This window comes from Artemia sp. Qi Xiang Cuo, chromosome 10, assembly GCF_049724085.1.
Source record: "Artemia sp. Qi Xiang Cuo chromosome 10, ASM4972408v1, whole genome shotgun sequence".
Lineage (NCBI taxonomy): Eukaryota > Metazoa > Arthropoda > Branchiopoda > Anostraca > Artemiidae > Artemia > Artemia sp. Qi Xiang Cuo.
In genome coordinates, this window is record NC_142803.1 from 10,840,964 (window position 1) to 10,859,994 (window position 19,031).

Here is a 19,031-nt window from a genome sequence, read left to right on the forward strand (position 1 = left end):
ATTCAATTGGAAATTGGAGTAGCTTGTGCCCTTTTTAATAGTCAAAAGTGATCGGAAGGCAACTACAGCGCCTTCCACGCCCACCATTTCCCGAAACACATCGAATCAAAATTTTGAGATAACCATTTTGTTCAGCGTAAATGATTTCCAGATAGAAATTATGTTTTTGAGGAGGACACTCCCCCACAGCCCTCAGGGCAAGGGTTGTAAGTTGTGGCCTGGGGACATATAAGGTTTTTTTATAGAAGGCTTTGTTGTAGAAACTTTAAAGAAGGCTCATTCAATTGGAAATTCAAAGGGCTAGTGCCCTTTTTAATAGTCAAAAGTGATTGGAGGGCAGCTAACCCCCCTCTCACTCCCACCTTTCCCCCACATCCATCCAATCAACATTTTGATATAGCCATTTTGTTCAACGTAGTTGAAAGTTCTCGAAATTAGGTCTTTGACGATGACAACCCCCCACATCCCTCAGGGCAAGGGTTGTAAGCTATGCCCTGGGGTCCTATAAGGTTTTTATAGAAATTTTTGTCTCAGAAACTTCAAAGAGGGCTCATTCGATTGGAAATTGAAATGGCTAGTGCCTTTTTAATAGTTGAAAGCGATTGAAATGTAACTAACACCCCTTGCACGCCCACCATGTCCCAAGACACATCCAATCAAAATTTTGAGATAGCTATTTTGTTCAACGTAGTTGAAAGTTCTGGAAATTTTACATTTGAGCAGGACAATCTCTCCACAGTCTTCAGGGCACTAGTTATAAGTTAAGCCCGGGGGGCATATAAGGTTTTCATTGAGATCTTTGTCGTAGAAAATTGAAAAAGGGCTCATTCGATTGGAAATTCAAAGGGGTAGTGCCCTTTTTAATAGTAGAAAGCGATTTTATGGCAACTAACCCCCCTCTCACACCCACCATTTATCCAAACACATCCAATCAAAATTTTGAGATAGGTATTTTGTTCAAAGTAGTTAAAAGTTTTAGAAATTAGGTCTTAGAGGATGATGACCCCCGAAGGAACTATCGAAGAAGTTGTCGTAGAAACTTTGGAAAGGGCTCATTCAATTGGAAATAGGAGTAGCTTGTGGCCTTTTTAATAGTCGAAAGTGATCGGGAGGCAACTACAGCCCCTTCCATGCCCACCATTTCCCCAAACACATCCAATCAAAATTTTGAGATAGCCATTTTGTTCAACGTAGTTGATTTTCAAATAGAAATTATGTTTTTGAAGAGGAAACTCCCCCACAGCCCTCAGGACAAGGGTTGTAAGTTTTGCCCTGGGTGCATATAAGGTTTTGATAGAAGGCATTGTCGTAGAAACTTCAAAAAAGGCTCATTCGATTGGAAATTCAAAGGGCTAGTGCCTTTTTTAATAGTTGAAAGTGATTGGAGGGCAACTAACCCCCCTCTCACGCCCACCTTTTCCCCAAACACATCCAATCAAAATTTTGAGATAGCCATTTTGTTCAACGTAGTTGAAAGTTCTTTGACGATGACAACCACCCCACAGCGCTCAGAGCAAGGGTTGTAAGATATGCCCTGGGGGCATATAGGGTTATTATAGAAAGCGTTGTCTTAGAAACCTCAAAAAGGGTTCATTCGATTGAAAATTGAAATGGCTAGTGTCTTTTTAATAGTCGAAAGTGATTGGAAGGTAACTAACACCCCTTCCACGCCCAACATGTCCCTAAACACATCCAATCAAAATTTTGAGATAGCCATTTTGTTCAACGTAGTTGAAAATTCTGGAAATTACACCTTTGAGCAGGACACTTCCCCCACAGTCTTCAGGGCAAGGATTATAAGTTATGCTCTGGGGGCATATAAGGTTTTCATTGAAATCTTGGTCGTAGAAACTTGAAAAAGGGCTCATTCGATTGGAAGTTCAAAAGGCTATTGCCCTTATTAATAGTCAAAAGTGATTTGAAGGCAACTAACCCCCCTCTCACGCCCACCATTTATCCAAACACATCCAATCAAAATTTTGAGATGGTCATTCTGTTCAACGTAGTTAAAAGTTTTGGAAATTAGGTCTTTGAGGATGATAACCCCCTCAGAACTTTCGGGGCAACGGTTGTAAGTTATGCACTGGGGGCATAAAAGGTTTTTTTATAGGTAGTGATGTTGTAGATACTTCCAAAAGGGCTCATTCGATTGGAAATTAGAAGGGTTTTGCCCTTTTTAATAGTCGAAAGTGATTGGAGGAAACCTAACACCCCTCTCACAGCCACCATTACCCCAAACACATCCAATCAAAATTTTGCGATAGCCATTTTGTTCGACGTAGCTAAAAATTCCGGAAATCATGTTTTTTGAGGATAACACTCCCCCTAAAGCCCTCAGGGCAAGGATTGTAAGTTATGCCCTGGGGGTATATAAGTTTTTTTTAATAGAAAGCGTTGTCGTAGAAAATTCAAAAAGGAATCATTCAACTGGAACTTGAAACTGGATTTTTTAATAGTAGAAAGTTATTGGAGGGCAAGTACCCTCCCTCTAACGCCCACCATTTCCCCAAACACATCCAATCAAAATTTTGAGATAACTATTTTTTTCAATGTAATTGAAAGGTCCGGAAATTATGTCTTTGAGGATGAGAACCCCATCACAGCCCTCAGGGCAAGGTTTGAAAGTTATGCCCTGGGGCATATAAGGTTTTTATAGAACTTGTTGTCGTAGAAACCTCAAAAAGGGCTAATTCGATTGGAAATTGAAAGGGCTAGTACCCTTTATAATAATCGGAAGTGATTGGAGGGCAACTAACCCCCCTCTTACGCTCACCACTTCCCCAAAGACATCCAATCAAAATTTTGAGATAGCAATTTTCTTCAACGTAGTTGAAAGTTAGTTCAACTACGCTAGTTAGTTGAACTAACAGAAATTGAAATGGCTAGTGCCTTTTTAATAGTCGAAAGCGATTGAAAGATAACTAACACCCCTTCCACGCCCACCATTTCCCAAGACACATCCAATCAAAACTTTGAGATATCCATTTTGTTCAATGTAGTTGATAGTTCTGGAAATTATACCTTTGAGCAGGACAATCCCCCCACAGTCTTCAGGGCAAGGGTTATAAGTTATGCCCTGGGGGCATATAAGGTTTTCATTGAGATCTTTGTCGTAGAAAATTAGAAAAGGGCTCATTCGATTGGAAATTCAAAGGGCTAGTGCCCTTTTAATAGTAGAAAACGATTTTAGGGCAACTAACCCCCCTCTCACACCCACCATTTATCCAAACACATCCAATCAAAATTTTGAGATAGCTATTTTGTTCAAAGTAGTTAAAAGTTTTAGAAATTAGGTCTTTGAGGATGATAACCCCCGAAGGAACTATCGAAGAAGTTGTCGTAGAAACTTCGGAAAGGGTTCATTCAATTGAGAATTGGAGTAGCTTGTGGCCTTTTTAATAGTCGAAAGTGATCGGGAGGCAACTACAGCCCCTTCCATGTACACCATTTCCTGAAACACATCCAATCAAAATTTTGAGATAGGCATTTTGTTCAACGTAGTTGATTTCCAAATAGAAATTAGGTCTTTGAGGATGACACCCCCCCTAACCCTTAGGGCAATAGTTGAAAGTGATTGGAGAGCAACTAACGCCCTTCTCACGCCCCATTATTTCCCCAAACACATCTAATAAAAATTTGAGATAGTTGTTTTGTTTAACGTAGTTGAAAGATCTAGAAATTAGGTCTTTGAGGATGACAACCCCTCACAGCCCTCATGGCAAGGGCTGTAATTTATGCCCTGGTGGCATATAAGGTGTTTATAGAAATAATTCTCTTAGAAACTCAAAAAGGGCTCATTCGATTAGAAATTAAAAGGGCTAATACCCTTTTTAATAGTCGAAAGTAATTGGAAGGCTTGACATTTTTATAGTAAACATCGATGTGGGTACAATGTATTATTATTTTTTTTTTCTTTTGTTTAGACCAGGGCACTTTGTATCGAAGGAGTTGTCGTAGGAACGTCGAAAAGGGCTCATTTGATTGAAAATGGAAAGGGTTAATGCCATTTCTTATAGTCGAAAGTGATTGGAGGGCAACTACTCCACCTCCCACGCAAACCCTCCCATTTGCCCATTATGTTTAAAAACTAAATCTTGCCTTGAGCTTAAATCAAAGTGTACTGTGTTAATGCTAACTCCCAATAAGTCATCTCAGCAGTATCCCAAGAACGACTGAGGGTATTGTGTTCACACTTTCGGGGCTGTTTCTGCTGTTAAAATTTAACCAAATCAAAATAGAGTAAGTGTATCCAAGCTAATAAAGAAAGTAAACAGATTTTTTTTTTGCGAATGGTATCAAGTTTTCTATTTCAGGTTAACTAGAGAAGGTATGAAACTAAATTAAACACTACTATTTGTGTCCTGATTTTTAAAAGGGTGTATGTTTTTTAAAATTGCTGAAAATTTTTCTCCAGCATAAAAATAGCTGGCTAAACTATAAAGTCTTAAGAATAACGAAAGTATTTAAAGTATTATTTTCTTCTTCCCTGAAAAGACTATGCCAATATAAAACGAACAGAAATTAATTTAAAAAAAAACTTTTTACACAAAATAAGATTTTCAAAGAAAAGTAAAGTACTCCATTTAACCAAAAATGAGCAAAAATAAAATTAAATAATCTACCAAGCGTGAAACTGCCACAAATCAGCATCGATAAATAAATGAAACCCAAAACAAACAGAAATTACAATAAATAACCAAGTCAAACTCAAAACAAGCAGAAATTAACATGAGTAGGGCTCAAAACCCTTATGCCTTCCCAAGTCCAGAACATAATTTGCACTTTAACGAAAAAAAAAATGCAAATGCATGTGCATTGTCAATTTAATATACATATGCTGATATTTAAAAATCAAAATGTTAATAGTATTTGATTTATTGAAGTTATAAAAGTAAAAACATTTATATTTTTCAGTAAAGTGCAAATTATTATTGTTATTATTATTTATTGTAAAACCCGTCATACAAAAAAGGAAAATACGGAGCAATAAGCAAAACAACAAAAAAAAAAGCAATAAACATAAACTTAGGAGTTATACATGTGGTTTTTATTGACGAATGCTGGATCTAAGCTCTAAATCTGTATTTGGAATAAATTACATAAAACGAGAAAGAAAAACACAATTATATACTGCTCTGTAGGTACACGAGTATATACGGCATGTTTCTTTTCTTCTTTTTTTAGGCTCCTAAATACTGAAAAAACATAAATAACATCATTGCATCAAGCCGTAATTGGTAAAAAAAAAAAAAAAAAAAAACACAAAAAAAAAAAAACCAACCAAACACTAATTACACTAAGCGCGAAAACAAGCACTTAAAAAAAAAAAAAAAAAAAAAAAAACAACAAATACATCTTAACTAATGGGTTAATACTGACGATCAGGGATGATTCAACTTCATTAAACGGGAATTATAAGCACGAATTTGCTTTTCCACGGCTATAATAGGGTCAGCAATGCTGAATTTTCTAATCAGATAAGAATTGCGCGTCCAAGGGGGAAAACGTAAAAGATATTTTGCGAACCGGAAGAAAACTGAACGAATTTTTGACTTGACAGAATTTGTGAGCATTTTCCAAAACGGCGATATGTACAAATAATGTGGTAGAGCGAAAGAGTTAAAAAGTTTCGAGAGAAGATGGCGGTTGAACCGTAACTTATTAGTTACAAAAGAAGCATATGATAACCCAACTCTACGCTGAATGTGAGCAATTAATAGTTGTCGCGTGTGCATTACTGACGAACCAATGGGAAGACCGAGGTAGGTGATATGATCTACTGGCTTAATCCTACTATTTCCGAGAGGAATATCCCTAGGTGACACTTGCTTCCAATTTAAGAATACAAAGTCGGATGTTTCAGCATTGAACTGAAGACCTAGTTTTTCATACTCAGATTTTAGCGTTGCGAAAATCTCGCTCATGCGCTGGATAGTGCGGCTCCCATTCAGAATGTCATCTGCATAACATACGAGAGATAAATCAAGACCGGCAAAGATGATTGATGTGGGAACAGCTGACTGTGCATCAAGAACTACATTATTGAAGAGTGAAGGGGAAGAAACAGCACCTTGACGGGTACCTTTTTCAACATTGACAAAAATATTAGGGGTTGGTGCATAGACTTGAGAGCCGTCAGCTTTAGCTAATGTTCTGGCCTTGGGAAAACATAGGGATTTTGAGCCCTATTCATGTTAATTTCTGCTCGTTTTGAGTTTGACTTGGTTATTTATTGTAATCTCTATTCGTTTTGGGTTTCATTTACTTATCGATGCTGATCTGTGGTAGTTTCACGCTTGGTAGGTTATTTGATTTAATTTTTGCTCATTTTTGGTTTAATGGAGTTCTTTACTTTTCTTTGAAAAACTTATTTTGTGGAAATTTTTTTTTTAAATTAATTTTAACAAGGAAAAGTAGCAGGCGTTTTGCATGTCCATAATAATTCAAACAAGAAGCTTAAGAAGAGATAGAACTAGCAACACTGCGGGGGCACAGTGGAGGTTTATTTCTGTTTGGCTATACGTGGGCTGGGGATTGATTCTAGTCACCGAAGAGTCCTAAATTGCATTGAGATAATGCATTAGTGTCTCTAAATAATCAAAAAAGAAGGAGACGAAAAAGACATAACTAGCTTTTTTAAAGGGGGAGGGGTTTAAATCTAACTTTTTCAAGAAATGTTACATAAAGTCTTTTGCATTACCGTTTCTACTGATTCACGCAAGACAAAACCTGACAAAATTTTTAAAAGAATTAAATCCTGTTTTACATCATTAAAATAGGGTTTGACTTGATTTTTTTCACTTTTCCTGATTTTTTTTTTTCGTGATTTTCCCTAAAATATGACTTGATTTTTATTTCTCTTGTCTACATTCTCAGTCACAACTTAATCATAACATAGTAAAGTCATTCCGGCACATACCCAAGTTACAATTGACAAGTCGATTCCCGGGGTTTGGTCAGAGGCAACGGGGGTTTGGTCATAGGGCTCCAATGTTTTATTATTTTTTTTCCCAGAGGAACTTCATATGGAAGGGGTCGTCGTAAAAACTTCGAAGAGGGCTCATTCGATTCGAAATCAAGAGTTTTAGTGCCCTTTCTAATAGTCAAAAGTGATTGGAGGGCAACTAGCCCCCCCCCACACCCATCATTACCCCAAACACATCCAATCAAGGTTTTGAGATAGCCATTTCGGTCAGCGTAGTTGATTTCCAGATAGAAAATATGTTTTTGAGGAGAACACTCCCCCACAACCCTCAGGGCAAGGGTTTTAAGTTATGCCCTGGGGGCATGTAATGTTTTTTTAGAAGGTGTTGTCGTAGAAACTTCAAAACAGGCTCATTCGATTGGAAATTCGAAGGGCTAGTACCAATTTTAATAGTCAAAAGTGATTGGAGGGCACCTATCCCCCCCACGCCCATCATTTCCCCAAACACCTCCAAACCAAAATATGAGATAGCTATTTTGTTCAGCGTAGTTTATTTACAGATAGAAAATAATTTTTTGAGGAGGACACTCCCCCACAACCCACAGGGCAAGGGGTTAAAGTTATGCCCTGGGGCAGATAATGTTTTTATACAAGGCGCTGTCGTAGAAACTTCAAAAAAAGCTCATTCGATTGGAAATTCAAAGGGCTAGTGCCCTTTTTAATAGTCAAAAGTGATTGGAGGGCAACTAACCCTCCTCTCACGCCCACCTTTTCCCCAAACACATCCAATCATAATTTTGAGATAACCATTTTATTTAACGTAGTTTTAAGTTCTGGAAATCAGGTCTTTGAGGAGGACACTTCCCCTCAACCCTCAGGGCAAGGGTTTTACGCTATGCCCTGGGGGCAGATAATGTTTTTATACAAGGCGTTGTCGTAGAAACTTTAAAAAAAGCTCATCCGATTGGAAATTCAAAGGGCTAGTGCCCTTTTTAACAGTCGAAAGTGATTGGAGGGCAACTAATCCCCCTTTCAAACCCACCTTTTCCCCAAACACATCCAATCAAAATTTGAGATAGCCATTTTAGTAAACGTAGTTTTAAATTCTGGAAAATAGGTCTTTGAGGATGACAACTCCCCCACAGCCTTCAGGGCAAGGGTTGTAAGTTATGCCCAGGGGGCATATCAGGTTTTGTATAGACAACGTTGTTGTAGAAACTTCAGAAGGGACTCATTCGATTAGAAATTTCAATGGCTAGCTCCATTTTTAATAGTCAAAAGTTATTCTAAGGCAACTGACACCCCTTCCACGCCCACCATTTCCCCAAACACATCCAATAAAAATTTTTATATAGCCATTTTGTTCAACTTAGTTGAAAGTTCTGAAAATTATATGTTTGAGCAGGACACTCCCCCCACAGTTTTCAGGGGCAAGGGTTATAAGTTATGCCTTGGGGGCACATATGATTCTTATGGAAGGAATGCTCGTACAAACTTCAGAGTGGGCTCATTTGATTGGATATGAAAAGTTCTAGTTCACTTTTTAAGCGTCAAAAAATATTGGATTGTAACCAGCTGCCCCCCCCCCCAATCCTTTTTTCCCAAATGCATCCAATAAAAATTTTAAGGTAGCTATTTTATTAAAAATAGTTCAAAGATCATATAAGAAAAATCCCGGTGTCGACCCAACCCACCAGGGCCCAGAAGCAGACGTTGTAAGTTATGCCCTGGGGGCCTATATGGGTCTTATGGAAGGGATGCTCGTATTAACTTTAAAGATGGATCATTTGACTGGAAATTGAAAGTTCTAGTTCACTTTTTAAGAGTCAAAAGAGATTGGAGGACACCTAGCCGCTCCCATCTCCACGCTGTTTTTTCATCAAACCCATCTGATAAGAACTTTGAGATAGCTTTTTTTTTAAATAGTTCAAAGACAATATAACGAAAACTCAGGGATCAGTACAGCCCCCAGAGCCCGAGGCCAGATATTGTAAGTTATGCCCTGGGGAAATATATGGTTCTTATGGAAGGGATGCTCATAAAAAATTCAGAGATGGCTCATTTGATAGGAAATTGAAAGTTCTAGGTCAGTTTTGTAGAGTCAAAAGAGATTGGAGGGCAACTAGCCCCCCCCCCCCCACGCACCTTTTTCCCCAAATGCAACCAATAAAATTTTAGATACCCATTAAGTTAAAAATTACTCAAAAGTCAGATAACAAAAACTAACGTGTTGTCACTACCCCCCAGGGTCCGGGGGCAGGCGTTGTAAGCTATGCCCTGGGGTATATCCTGTTCGTATGAAAGGGATGCTCGTATAAACTTCAGAGAGGGCTCATTTGATTGGATATTGAAAGTTCGAGATCACTTCTTAATAGTCAAAAGAGATCCGAGGGCAGCTAGCCCCCCCCCCACGCCTTGTTTTTCAAAACCCATCTGATAAAAATTTTGAGATAGACATTTTGTTAAAAATAGTTCAAAGGTCAGATAAGAAATCCAGTGTCAATAGAACCCCCTGGGGCACAGGGGAAGGCGTTCTAAGTTATGCCCTAAGGGCTTGTATGGTTCCTATGAAAGGGATGCTCGTACAAAATTCATAGAGGGCTCATTTGATTGGAAACTGAAAGCTCTAGGTCACTTTTTAAGAGTCAAGAGAGTTAAACAAACCCCCCCCCCCACACCCCCTTTTTTCCCTAAAAACGTCCGCTACAATTTTTGAGACAGCCAGTGTTTTGAAAATTGTTCAAAAATTAGATAACAAAAACGCGCCCCAGAGCCCGGGGGATAGGCGTTGTATGTGTTGTCCTGGGGGCGTATATGAGTCTTATGAAAGGGATGCTCTTATAAACTTCAGAGGGGGCTCATTTGATTGGGAATTGAAAGTTCTAGTTCAATTTTTAAGAGTCGAAAGATATCCGAGGGCAATTAGCTTCTCCCCCCCCACACCCTTTTTCCCAAAGTCCATCCTATAAAATTTTTATAATAGCCATTCCATTAAATATAGTTCAAATATCAGATAAGAAAAATTCATATGTCGACGGAACCTGCCAGGGCCCCGAGGCAGGCGTTATGAGTAATGCTCTAGGGGCATATATAGTTCTTATGGAAGGGATGCTCGTATAAACTTCGGAGAGGGCTCATTTACTGGAAATTGAAAGTTCTTGTTCACATTTTAAGAGTCAAAAGAGATTGGAGGCTAACTAGCCCCCCCTCCTCCCAGCCCTAAATGAATAAGATACAAATTTTGAGATAGACATTTTGTTAAAAATAGTTCAAAGTTCTGATAACAAAAAAACTCCGGTGCCGACACAGCCCCCCCCAGGGCCTGGGGTAGGCGTTGTAATTTATGCCCTGGGGACATATATGGTTTTTATGGAAGGGATGCTCGTATAAAATTCATAGAGGGCTTATTCGATTGGAAATTGAAAGATTTAATTCACTTTTTAAGAGTCAAAAATAATTGAAGGGCAGCTAGCCTCCCACTACAATCAATTTATTTTTGCTCCAGATGCACATCATACGCAGAAAGTTATCATCTAAACTTCAAAGGGGGCTTGCTTATATGGAAATTGTGACTATTAGTGACCTTTTTAAGAGCCGAAAGAGATCGGCGAGTATCTGCTTCCCAAGCCCTCTTTCCCTAAATGCATATCATAAAAAATGTGGGGTAGTCATATTTGTAAAAACATTTAAAAAATCATATAATAAAAACGCATTTACGTATGTTCATTTCGTTAAATTAATTAAAAAAAACTTTCCGAAAAATAAGTTTTTCAAAGAAAAGTTTTTCAAAAAACATACAACAAGTAATAATATACATGAATAAATAGATCTTAAAGCAATTAATGCTTAGATTGAATATGAAAATCAAGCTTAAAACGAAAAAAAATATTTTTATATTGAAGTATAAATGAAACTTAAATCGAACTGAAATTAAATAAACAATCAATGCGAACAATCATACAATAGATATTAATGTAAATGAATAAATAAATCTTAAAACGAGTGAAACTTAAATTGAATATGCAAATCAAGCTTGAATCGAATAAAAATAACTACAAACAAGAGTGTGGGTATCGCCTAACTGCAGAAGCCTGAAACCTACTGCGTCATTGGCGCTTTACTGAAAACGAATTATATTGCAATTTTTTTCTTTTGTACTTAATATTGAAAATAAATATTAAAATTACAGTAAAATTTAAACACAAAACGAATTATATTAGAAATGTTTTCTTTTGTACTTTTGAACTGATGAGCTTTCAGCAATTAATATCATTATACATCAAATATCCAGTTTAATTTATTAGTTCTTTCTAAGATTGGTCAAGACAAATATAGTTTCACTACAGACAAAATTTGAATACTGCCCCCTTCTTTAACTGTAAAAAACTAAAGCCTACTGCGTCATTGGCGCTTCACTGAAAACGAATTATTCGTACATTACAAATTTATTCTTTTCCAGATCTTACAGCATTGAAAATGAAAATAAAAATTACAGTGAAAAAAATCTTGAACTGATGGATCTTTCAACAATTAATATAATTATATATCTAATATTCAATTTGATTATGTTTATACTTTCCATGACTGTTCAAGACTCATATAGTTTTCAGTAAAGCGCCAGTGACGCAGCAGGTTTTAGGCTTCTGCAGTTAGGCGATACCGAAGCTCTTGTTTGTAGTTATTTTTATTCGATTCAAGCTTGATTTGCATATTCAATTTAAGTTTCACTCGTTTTAAGATTTATTTATTCATTTACATTAATATCTATTGTATGATTGTTCGCATTGATTGTTTATTTAATTTCTGTTCGATTTAAGTTTCATTTATACTTCAATAGCAAAATATTTTTTTCGTTTTACGCTTGATTTTCATATTCAATCCAAGCATTACTCGCTTTAAGATCTATTTATTCATTTATATTATTACTTGTTGTATGTTTTTTGCTATGATTGTTTATTTAATTTCTGTTCGTTTTGGGTTTCATTTGTTCTTTAATAGTAATTTCTGGTCTTTCTGAGTTTTAATTTTAACAGGTATTTGTATCTCCTGAGCTTAAGTTTAAAAATTATTTACTTTTCTTTGAAAAACTTATTTTTCGGAAAGTTTTTTTTTAAATTAATTGTTGTTCGTCTTTGATTGCAAAAAATTTCAAGTTTTTATGGCAGGGCAGGGGGGGGGGGTGCTTACTGTACGATTATTCTTGACTTTAAAAAATGGATCTAAAACTTTCGATTTAAATCGAATGAGGCTTTTTCAAAGTCTGTCCGATTACCTCTTTGATAAAAACCTTATATATGAACAATGGACAAGCTTGCATAACTTGTGGACAGCGACTGACAACAATGAATGGATTGATAAAATAATTTCAATAAGGGTGTTTAGAACATTTCACGTGCTCAAACAGAAGGATCAGGACTGTTTGGAATTGACCTTAATAGGATTTTGTGTGCCAAAGCAATTTTGCATCTATTGCAGAGTATTTATTTTAACCTTGTTTTAAGTACGGCAGTAATTTTAAATATTTTAGCCTTTTAAGTTTGAAAGAACTTCTGGGAGTTGTTGTATAGCCAATTCTTTATCTAGTTCCAATTAGTTTATTTTGTTGGGTCTTAACGTCCCAATTTCTATACACAGTTATACAGAATAGTTACAGTTATTGAACCCTTTGAAAAAATGGAAACGGATACCTTAAGTTCATTTCTTATTGGATATTTTCTGCATACTATGGAAAAAGAATTGTTTTTTAAACATGTTGATTAACTAAAAGTCCTTATGTAGGCTAATTGGAAAAATTGAAAACTTGTTTTATTGTTTATATGCCCCCAGGACATAACTTACAACGCCCACCCCCGGGACCTGGGGGGCTGTGTCGACACCGGAGTTTTTTGTTATCAGAACTTTGAACTATTTTAACAAAAATTTCTATTTCAAAATTTTAATCTGATGCATTTAGGGCCTGGAGGGGAGGGGGCTAGTTGCCCTCCGATCTCTTTTGACTTTTAAAAAGTGAACAAGAACTTTCAATTTCCAATCAAATGAGCCTTCTCTAAAGTTTATACAAGCATCCCTTCCATAAAAACTATATTTACCCCTAGAGCATTTCTCATACGCCTGCCTCCGGGCCCTGGCGAGTTCCGTCGACACAGGAATTTTTCTTATCTGACATTTGAACTATTTTGAATGAAATGGCTTCTATAAAAATTTTATTGGATGATCTTGGAGAAAAAAGGGTGGGTGCGTGGGGGGGGGCTAGTTTCCCTCGAATATCATTTGACTCTTAAAAACTGAACAAGAACTTTCAATTTCCAATCAAATGATCCCCCTCTGAAGTTTATACGAGCATCCCTTTCATAAGAACCATATACGCCCCCAAGTCAACACTTACAACGCCTATCCCCCGGGCTCTGGGGGAGAGTTTTTGTTATCTAACTTTTGAACAATTTCCAAAACACTGACTATCTCACAATTTGTAGTGGACGGGTTTGGGGAAAAAAGAGCGTGCGGGGAGGGGGGGCTAGCTTAACCCTCTTGACTCTTAAAAATTGAACTAGAACTTTCAATTTCAAATCAAATGAGCCCTCTATCAAGTTTATACGAGCATCTCTTCCATAAGAACCATATATGCCCCCAGGGCATAACTTATAACCCTTGCCCCTGAAGACTCTGGGGGGATTGTCCTGCTCAAAGATATAATTTCCAGAACTTTCAACTACGTTGAACAAAATGGGAAAATTTTGATTGGATGTGTTTGGGGAAATGGTGGGCGTGGAAGGGGTGTCAGTTGGCTTAGAATCACTTTCGACTATTAAAAAGGGAACTAGCCATTTAAATTTCCAATCGAATGAGCCCTTTCTGAAGTTTCTACGACAAAGTTGTCCATACAAAACCTTATATGCCCCCAGGGCATATTTTACAACCCTTGCCCTAAGGACTGTGGGGGAGTTGTCATCCTCAAAGACCTAATTTCGAGAACTTAAAACTATGTTGAATAATATGGCTATCTCAAAATTATTATTGGATGTGTTTGGGGAAAAGGTGGACATGAGAGGAGGATTAGTTTCAAATCAGTTTTGACTATTAAAAAGGGCACTAGCCCTTTGATTTTTTAATCGAATACGACTTTTTTTTGAACTTTCTACGACAACGCCTTCTATAAAAACCCTATATGCCCCCAGGGCATAACTTAAAACCCTTGCCTTGAGGGCTGTGGGGGAGTGTCCTCCTCAAAAACATATTTTCTTACTGGAAATCAGCTACGCTGAACAAAATGGTCATCTCAAAATTTTGATTGGATGGGTTTGGGGGAATGCTGGCGTGGGGGGGGCTAGTTGCCCCCCAATCACTTTCGAATATTAAAAAGGGCACTAGCCCTTTGAATTTCCAATCGAATGAGTCCTTTTTGAAGTTTCTACGACAAAGCCTTCTATAAAAACCTTATATGCCCCTAGGGCATAACTTAAGACCCTTGCCCTGAGGTTTGTGGGGGAGTGTCCTCCTCAAAAACATATTTTCTATTTGGAAATCAACTACGCTGAACAAAATGGCTATCTCAAAATTTTGATTGGCTGGATTTAGGGGAATGATGGGCCTAGTGGGGGGGGCGGGTTGCGTAGCGTTGCATCTGAAATAGTTAAAAGGTAGATAAGAAAAACTCCTGTGTCGACCCCCCCCAGGGCTGGGGCAGGCGTTGTAAGTATTGCTCTGGGGGCATATATGGTTCTTATGGAAGGTATGCTCGTATAAACTTCTAACACGGGTTCATTTGAATGGAAATTAAAAGTTGTAGTTCATTTTCTCAGAGTGAAAAAGTCTAAAACATACTGTGTCATTGGCGCTTTACTGAAAACTATATGCGTCTTTAACAGTCTTGGCAAGTATAAACAACATTAAATTGAATATTTGGTGCATAATGATATTAATTGTTGAATGATCCATCAGTTCAAGAATTTATTTCACTGTAATTGCATTTTTATTTTCAATGCTGTAAGAACTGGAAAAGAAAATATTTGTAATATAATCCGTTTTCAGTTAATCGCCAATGACGCAGTAGGCTTTTGGTTTTTATTTACAGTTAGGAAAGGAGGCAGTAACTAAACACTTGTCTCTAGGGAAACTACATTTGTTTTTAAAAACTTCAAAAAGAGCTAATAAATTAAGCTGAATATTTTATGTGTGATGAAACTGATTGCTGAAAGCTCATCAGTTCAAAATTTCCCTATAATTTTAATTTCTATTTTCAATATTAAGTACAAAATAACTATTTGTCATAAAATTGGTTTTTAGTAAAGTGCAAATGAAACAGTAGGTTTTAGACTTTTACAGTGAGAGAAGGAGGTCATACCCAAACTCTTGTTTGTGGTGATTTTTGTTCGTTTCAAGCTTGATTTGCATATTCAATTTAAGTTTCACTGGTTTTAAGATTTATTTAAGTTCAAGTTCAAGTTCAATATGGGTTTTAATTCAAAAAAAAATATATAAAAATACACTTAACTCAGTTCCTTGTGCATTGATGCACGTTTGGGCCCGTAATAACTGCACACTCTAAATGCAGCGTGGCCTCCTGTCCTCTCCAATTTCCAGCCCGACCTGCCCTCAAATTCCAATTAATTTAATACAACTTCTCCTCCACTCACACCCCTTGAAGTATCAAACTAAGATATGATAATTAATAATAATATCGAAAAATTCTAAGCATAATAATAATAAAATAAATCTAATAAATATATATTTAATCTGTTAGATTATTTTTCACATTCTTTTTAAAGGAGCCGAGAGACCTATATGACTTCAGCTCTTGCGGAAGTGCATTCCACTCTCTAGCACACGCAATTCTAGGAGAAAATTCCGACCTAGCTGTCGGTGTCGGGGGTATATAAATGTCTGATGAAGATCGTGTATTTAAACTATGGATTTGTGATACTAGTGTGAATAAGCCTTTAAATGGTGATGGGAGTGTTCCTAAAAAATATTTAAAACAAAAAACGGTGCAAGATAGTCTGTAAAGTGATGCCATTGATAGTCTGTTCGATGATGGGCCTAAAATTTGAAGTGCTTTATTGTGAACTGAGTTTAGTCTCTGTAAATGTGTCTTGAAATTAGATTGCCAAACCGTAGAGCAATATTGAATGAGAGCAATATTGAATTTAGTAATTTGCATTATTATCTATTGTATGTTTGTTTGCATTGATTGTTTATTTAATTTCTGCTCGTTTTAAGTTTCATTTATACTTCAATAGTAAAATATTTTTTTTCGTTTTAAGCTTGATTTTCATATTCAGTCTAAGCATTACTTGCTTTAAGATCTATTTATTCATTTATTTTATTACTTTGTTGTATGTTTTTGCTATCATTGTTTATTTAATTTCTGTTCGTTTTGGGTTTCATTTATTCTTTAATAGTAATTTCTGGTCGTTTTGAGTTTAAATTTTAAAAGGTAGGCTATTTGTATCTGCTGAGTTTAAATGGCCTTTACTTTTCTTTGAAAAACTTATTTTTCGGAAGGTGTTTTTTTAATTAATTTAATTTAATTTTTTTAATTAAATTAGATTAAATTTAAATTTAATTTAATTTAATTAAATTTAATTTAATTTTAATTTCTAATTTAAATTAAATTAATTTAATTTTAAAAATAATCTACAGGAGAGAGATTTATACAAATTAGGGTTCACCGAATGTCTTTGGCTTTTATGTACGTTTATTCAACACAAGATTTCTAAACGTTTTATAAAACTTATAAAAATTTATTTTCAAATAAGACAGTAGTAATTCCTTAATAGTGACGAACTATCTTATGCTTAAGCTTTGGCTCACACTTATGTGTCTTCGCGCAAAAACCGCTGTTTTTTCATAATCTGTCAAATTTTATCCGTTTTTGTGGCAAATTTATGCGTCATAACGGTTCAATTGCTTTGTTTAAATATGTGTACTGAGCTGTTAGAAAACAAATTTGTTATTTTGAACTTAAGCTCTCTATGAACCATACAATACAAATTGCTGAGAAACTAATAATATTTGCGAAAAGTCCGTTAATATATGACAAAGGACATGAGGACCGCTCTAGAAACATTTAATCCACAAGGAGTGTGGGGAAATTTCCAGGGATATGAACATAGAAGCTAAGAATTATGTTATCAATCAGGCATAGGCAGGGCCAGATTTAAAGCTTTGACGCAACTAGGCCCAAGCGTTTTTGCCGCTCCGTTTTTGCGAAATTTTCAGGGAAATCCCCGAAAATTCGGGGATAGTTAAATCACTGAACAGAATACAACTGATGAGCCAAAAGTAATGAAAGAGAGAAATGATGCCGGACTCTCAGCTGCCATTCTCGGGCGACATTTGATAGTTTTTAAGGGAGCCACACCTGTCCTGTGTTGTTTTAAAATAATTTTTCTGTGAGTAGGCAGCGCGGGGGTGGAGCACACATGGCACTTTGAAATTAAATAGCATCAGTCCAGTTTTTGTTAAGAAAAAATGACTCATTGATAATTTATTAAACCCCTGGCAGTGCGTCCCTAAGTCCGGGCCTAGTGGGTCTATTGGTAAATTTTGACCTGGGCATAAGTAGCGTAATACAGCCTAGCCATTTGAATATATTTTCTGGGCTTCTAGATGATTTAGTCTATGTCCAAGGCTGTATCCAGGTTTGAACCCTACCCCGAATTTTTGTCCTGCTCGTGAAACCGTGAATAAAAACACTCAAACAAATTTTTGATGAATTTAGTTTTTTTTGTAAACCTACTCCCCCCCCCCCACCAACATCCTCAAACTTAAGCTTGAAGACACTAAGGCAATTTTATTTTTATTAAATACTATAAATTTAGTATATTTATGTGATAGAAATGTTGCTAGAAAATGTTCTTAAAGTGCCAGAATTGTCAGAATTTTTGTCCCCCGAACCCATCTTAGGTCAATTCATGTGATTTTCTAAGATTTTTCTTTTAGAAGATTGATAATAATCAACTTTTTTGTGCAGTATCAAGTTTTCTTCAGTGTTGCCAGGTTGGACCGTCAAAATAAATAAGCCAAACTAATTAGTTAAGTCCATATTTTCACAATTTTGTTGATTCTCAGAGACCACAACGCCTTCAAAGAATAACTGCACCTTCTTAAGCTTTCTGCAATGGCACCAATTAGCGAAAATATTGCGTGGGGCGAAATATGTTTTTCAAATCTAGGAGTACTTTTTTTCTTGATTTTTCCCCAGTGAAAATACCCAAAAAGCGTATTTTTCGATTAAAATACCAAAATAAGTATTTTTGAAATCTATCATTTGCCCTTTTACCTCATAAAAAGTAATTGAACAGTCAAAGTAACTATGTGCCTCTTATAAAACAGAATTCTACTAACAAATTTTTGTCACAACATTCTGACCACTTGATTGGCTTAGCTCAGATTTTAGCTGTTCGGATATTAGACCAAAACAATTATGAATTCCGAAAATCAAAAAATTTGACATAAAACATGGTATCACAATCATCCATCCTTTCACAGATTTATCTTTAGCCAAACTCAGTTTTACTGTTTGTGTTTCCATTCTAACCTAAATAAGTACTAACTTAAAAATGGTTACTGCTGTGCTTATGTACTCATTTCAAAAATCGTTCTGAAAACCTCCCCTCCCAATAGAAAGCTTCTCTCGTGGAAAAAGAACCCATAGACAATTTCTCCTGAGAAAATTCCCTCCTTACAGAAAAATCCCCAAGACCTTGATAGCTCCGCTGAAAAATTCCCCCGGAACATCTGTTTATACAAAATTGAGTCGCCAAAGAGAAAGTAATACAAATAAACAGAATTTCATATAGGAATTCTCGCAAATTCCTTCCGTTTAAATTTCCCCCTGGAAAGATTATCCCTGGAAACTTCCCTCCCCACGGAAAAATCTTGGAAAATTTCCCCGCAGAAGATCTGCCCCCCCCCGCCTGCGGAAAAATGTCTGTATACTTCCCAATAACAAATAGTGTATGTAAACAATGGGCAAGCTTCATAACTTACAGTCCTTTCCCAAGGCGCTTTGGGGGATCATGTCATTTCCAAAGTCACAGTTATTGGACTTTTGAACTTTGCTGAACAAAATGGCTATCTCAAAATTTTGATCAGATAACTTTTC

At 36.4% G+C, this 19,031-nt stretch overlaps 1 protein-coding gene across 1 annotated transcript in view; it reads right to left on the minus strand.

Annotated features, from left to right (window-relative positions):
• The window catches only part of LOC148947458 (monocarboxylate transporter 10-like), a 71,973-nt gene extending 53,515 nt beyond the window's left edge, over positions 1-18,458 (minus strand). Inside the window, exon 1 of the mRNA XM_089095865.1 lies at positions 18,272-18,458. Within this exon, the coding sequence (XP_088951991.1) occupies positions 18,272-18,458 (187 nt within the window). The remainder of the gene's footprint in view (positions 1-18,271) is intronic.
• Between the last annotated feature and the right edge of the window lie 573 nt (positions 18,459-19,031).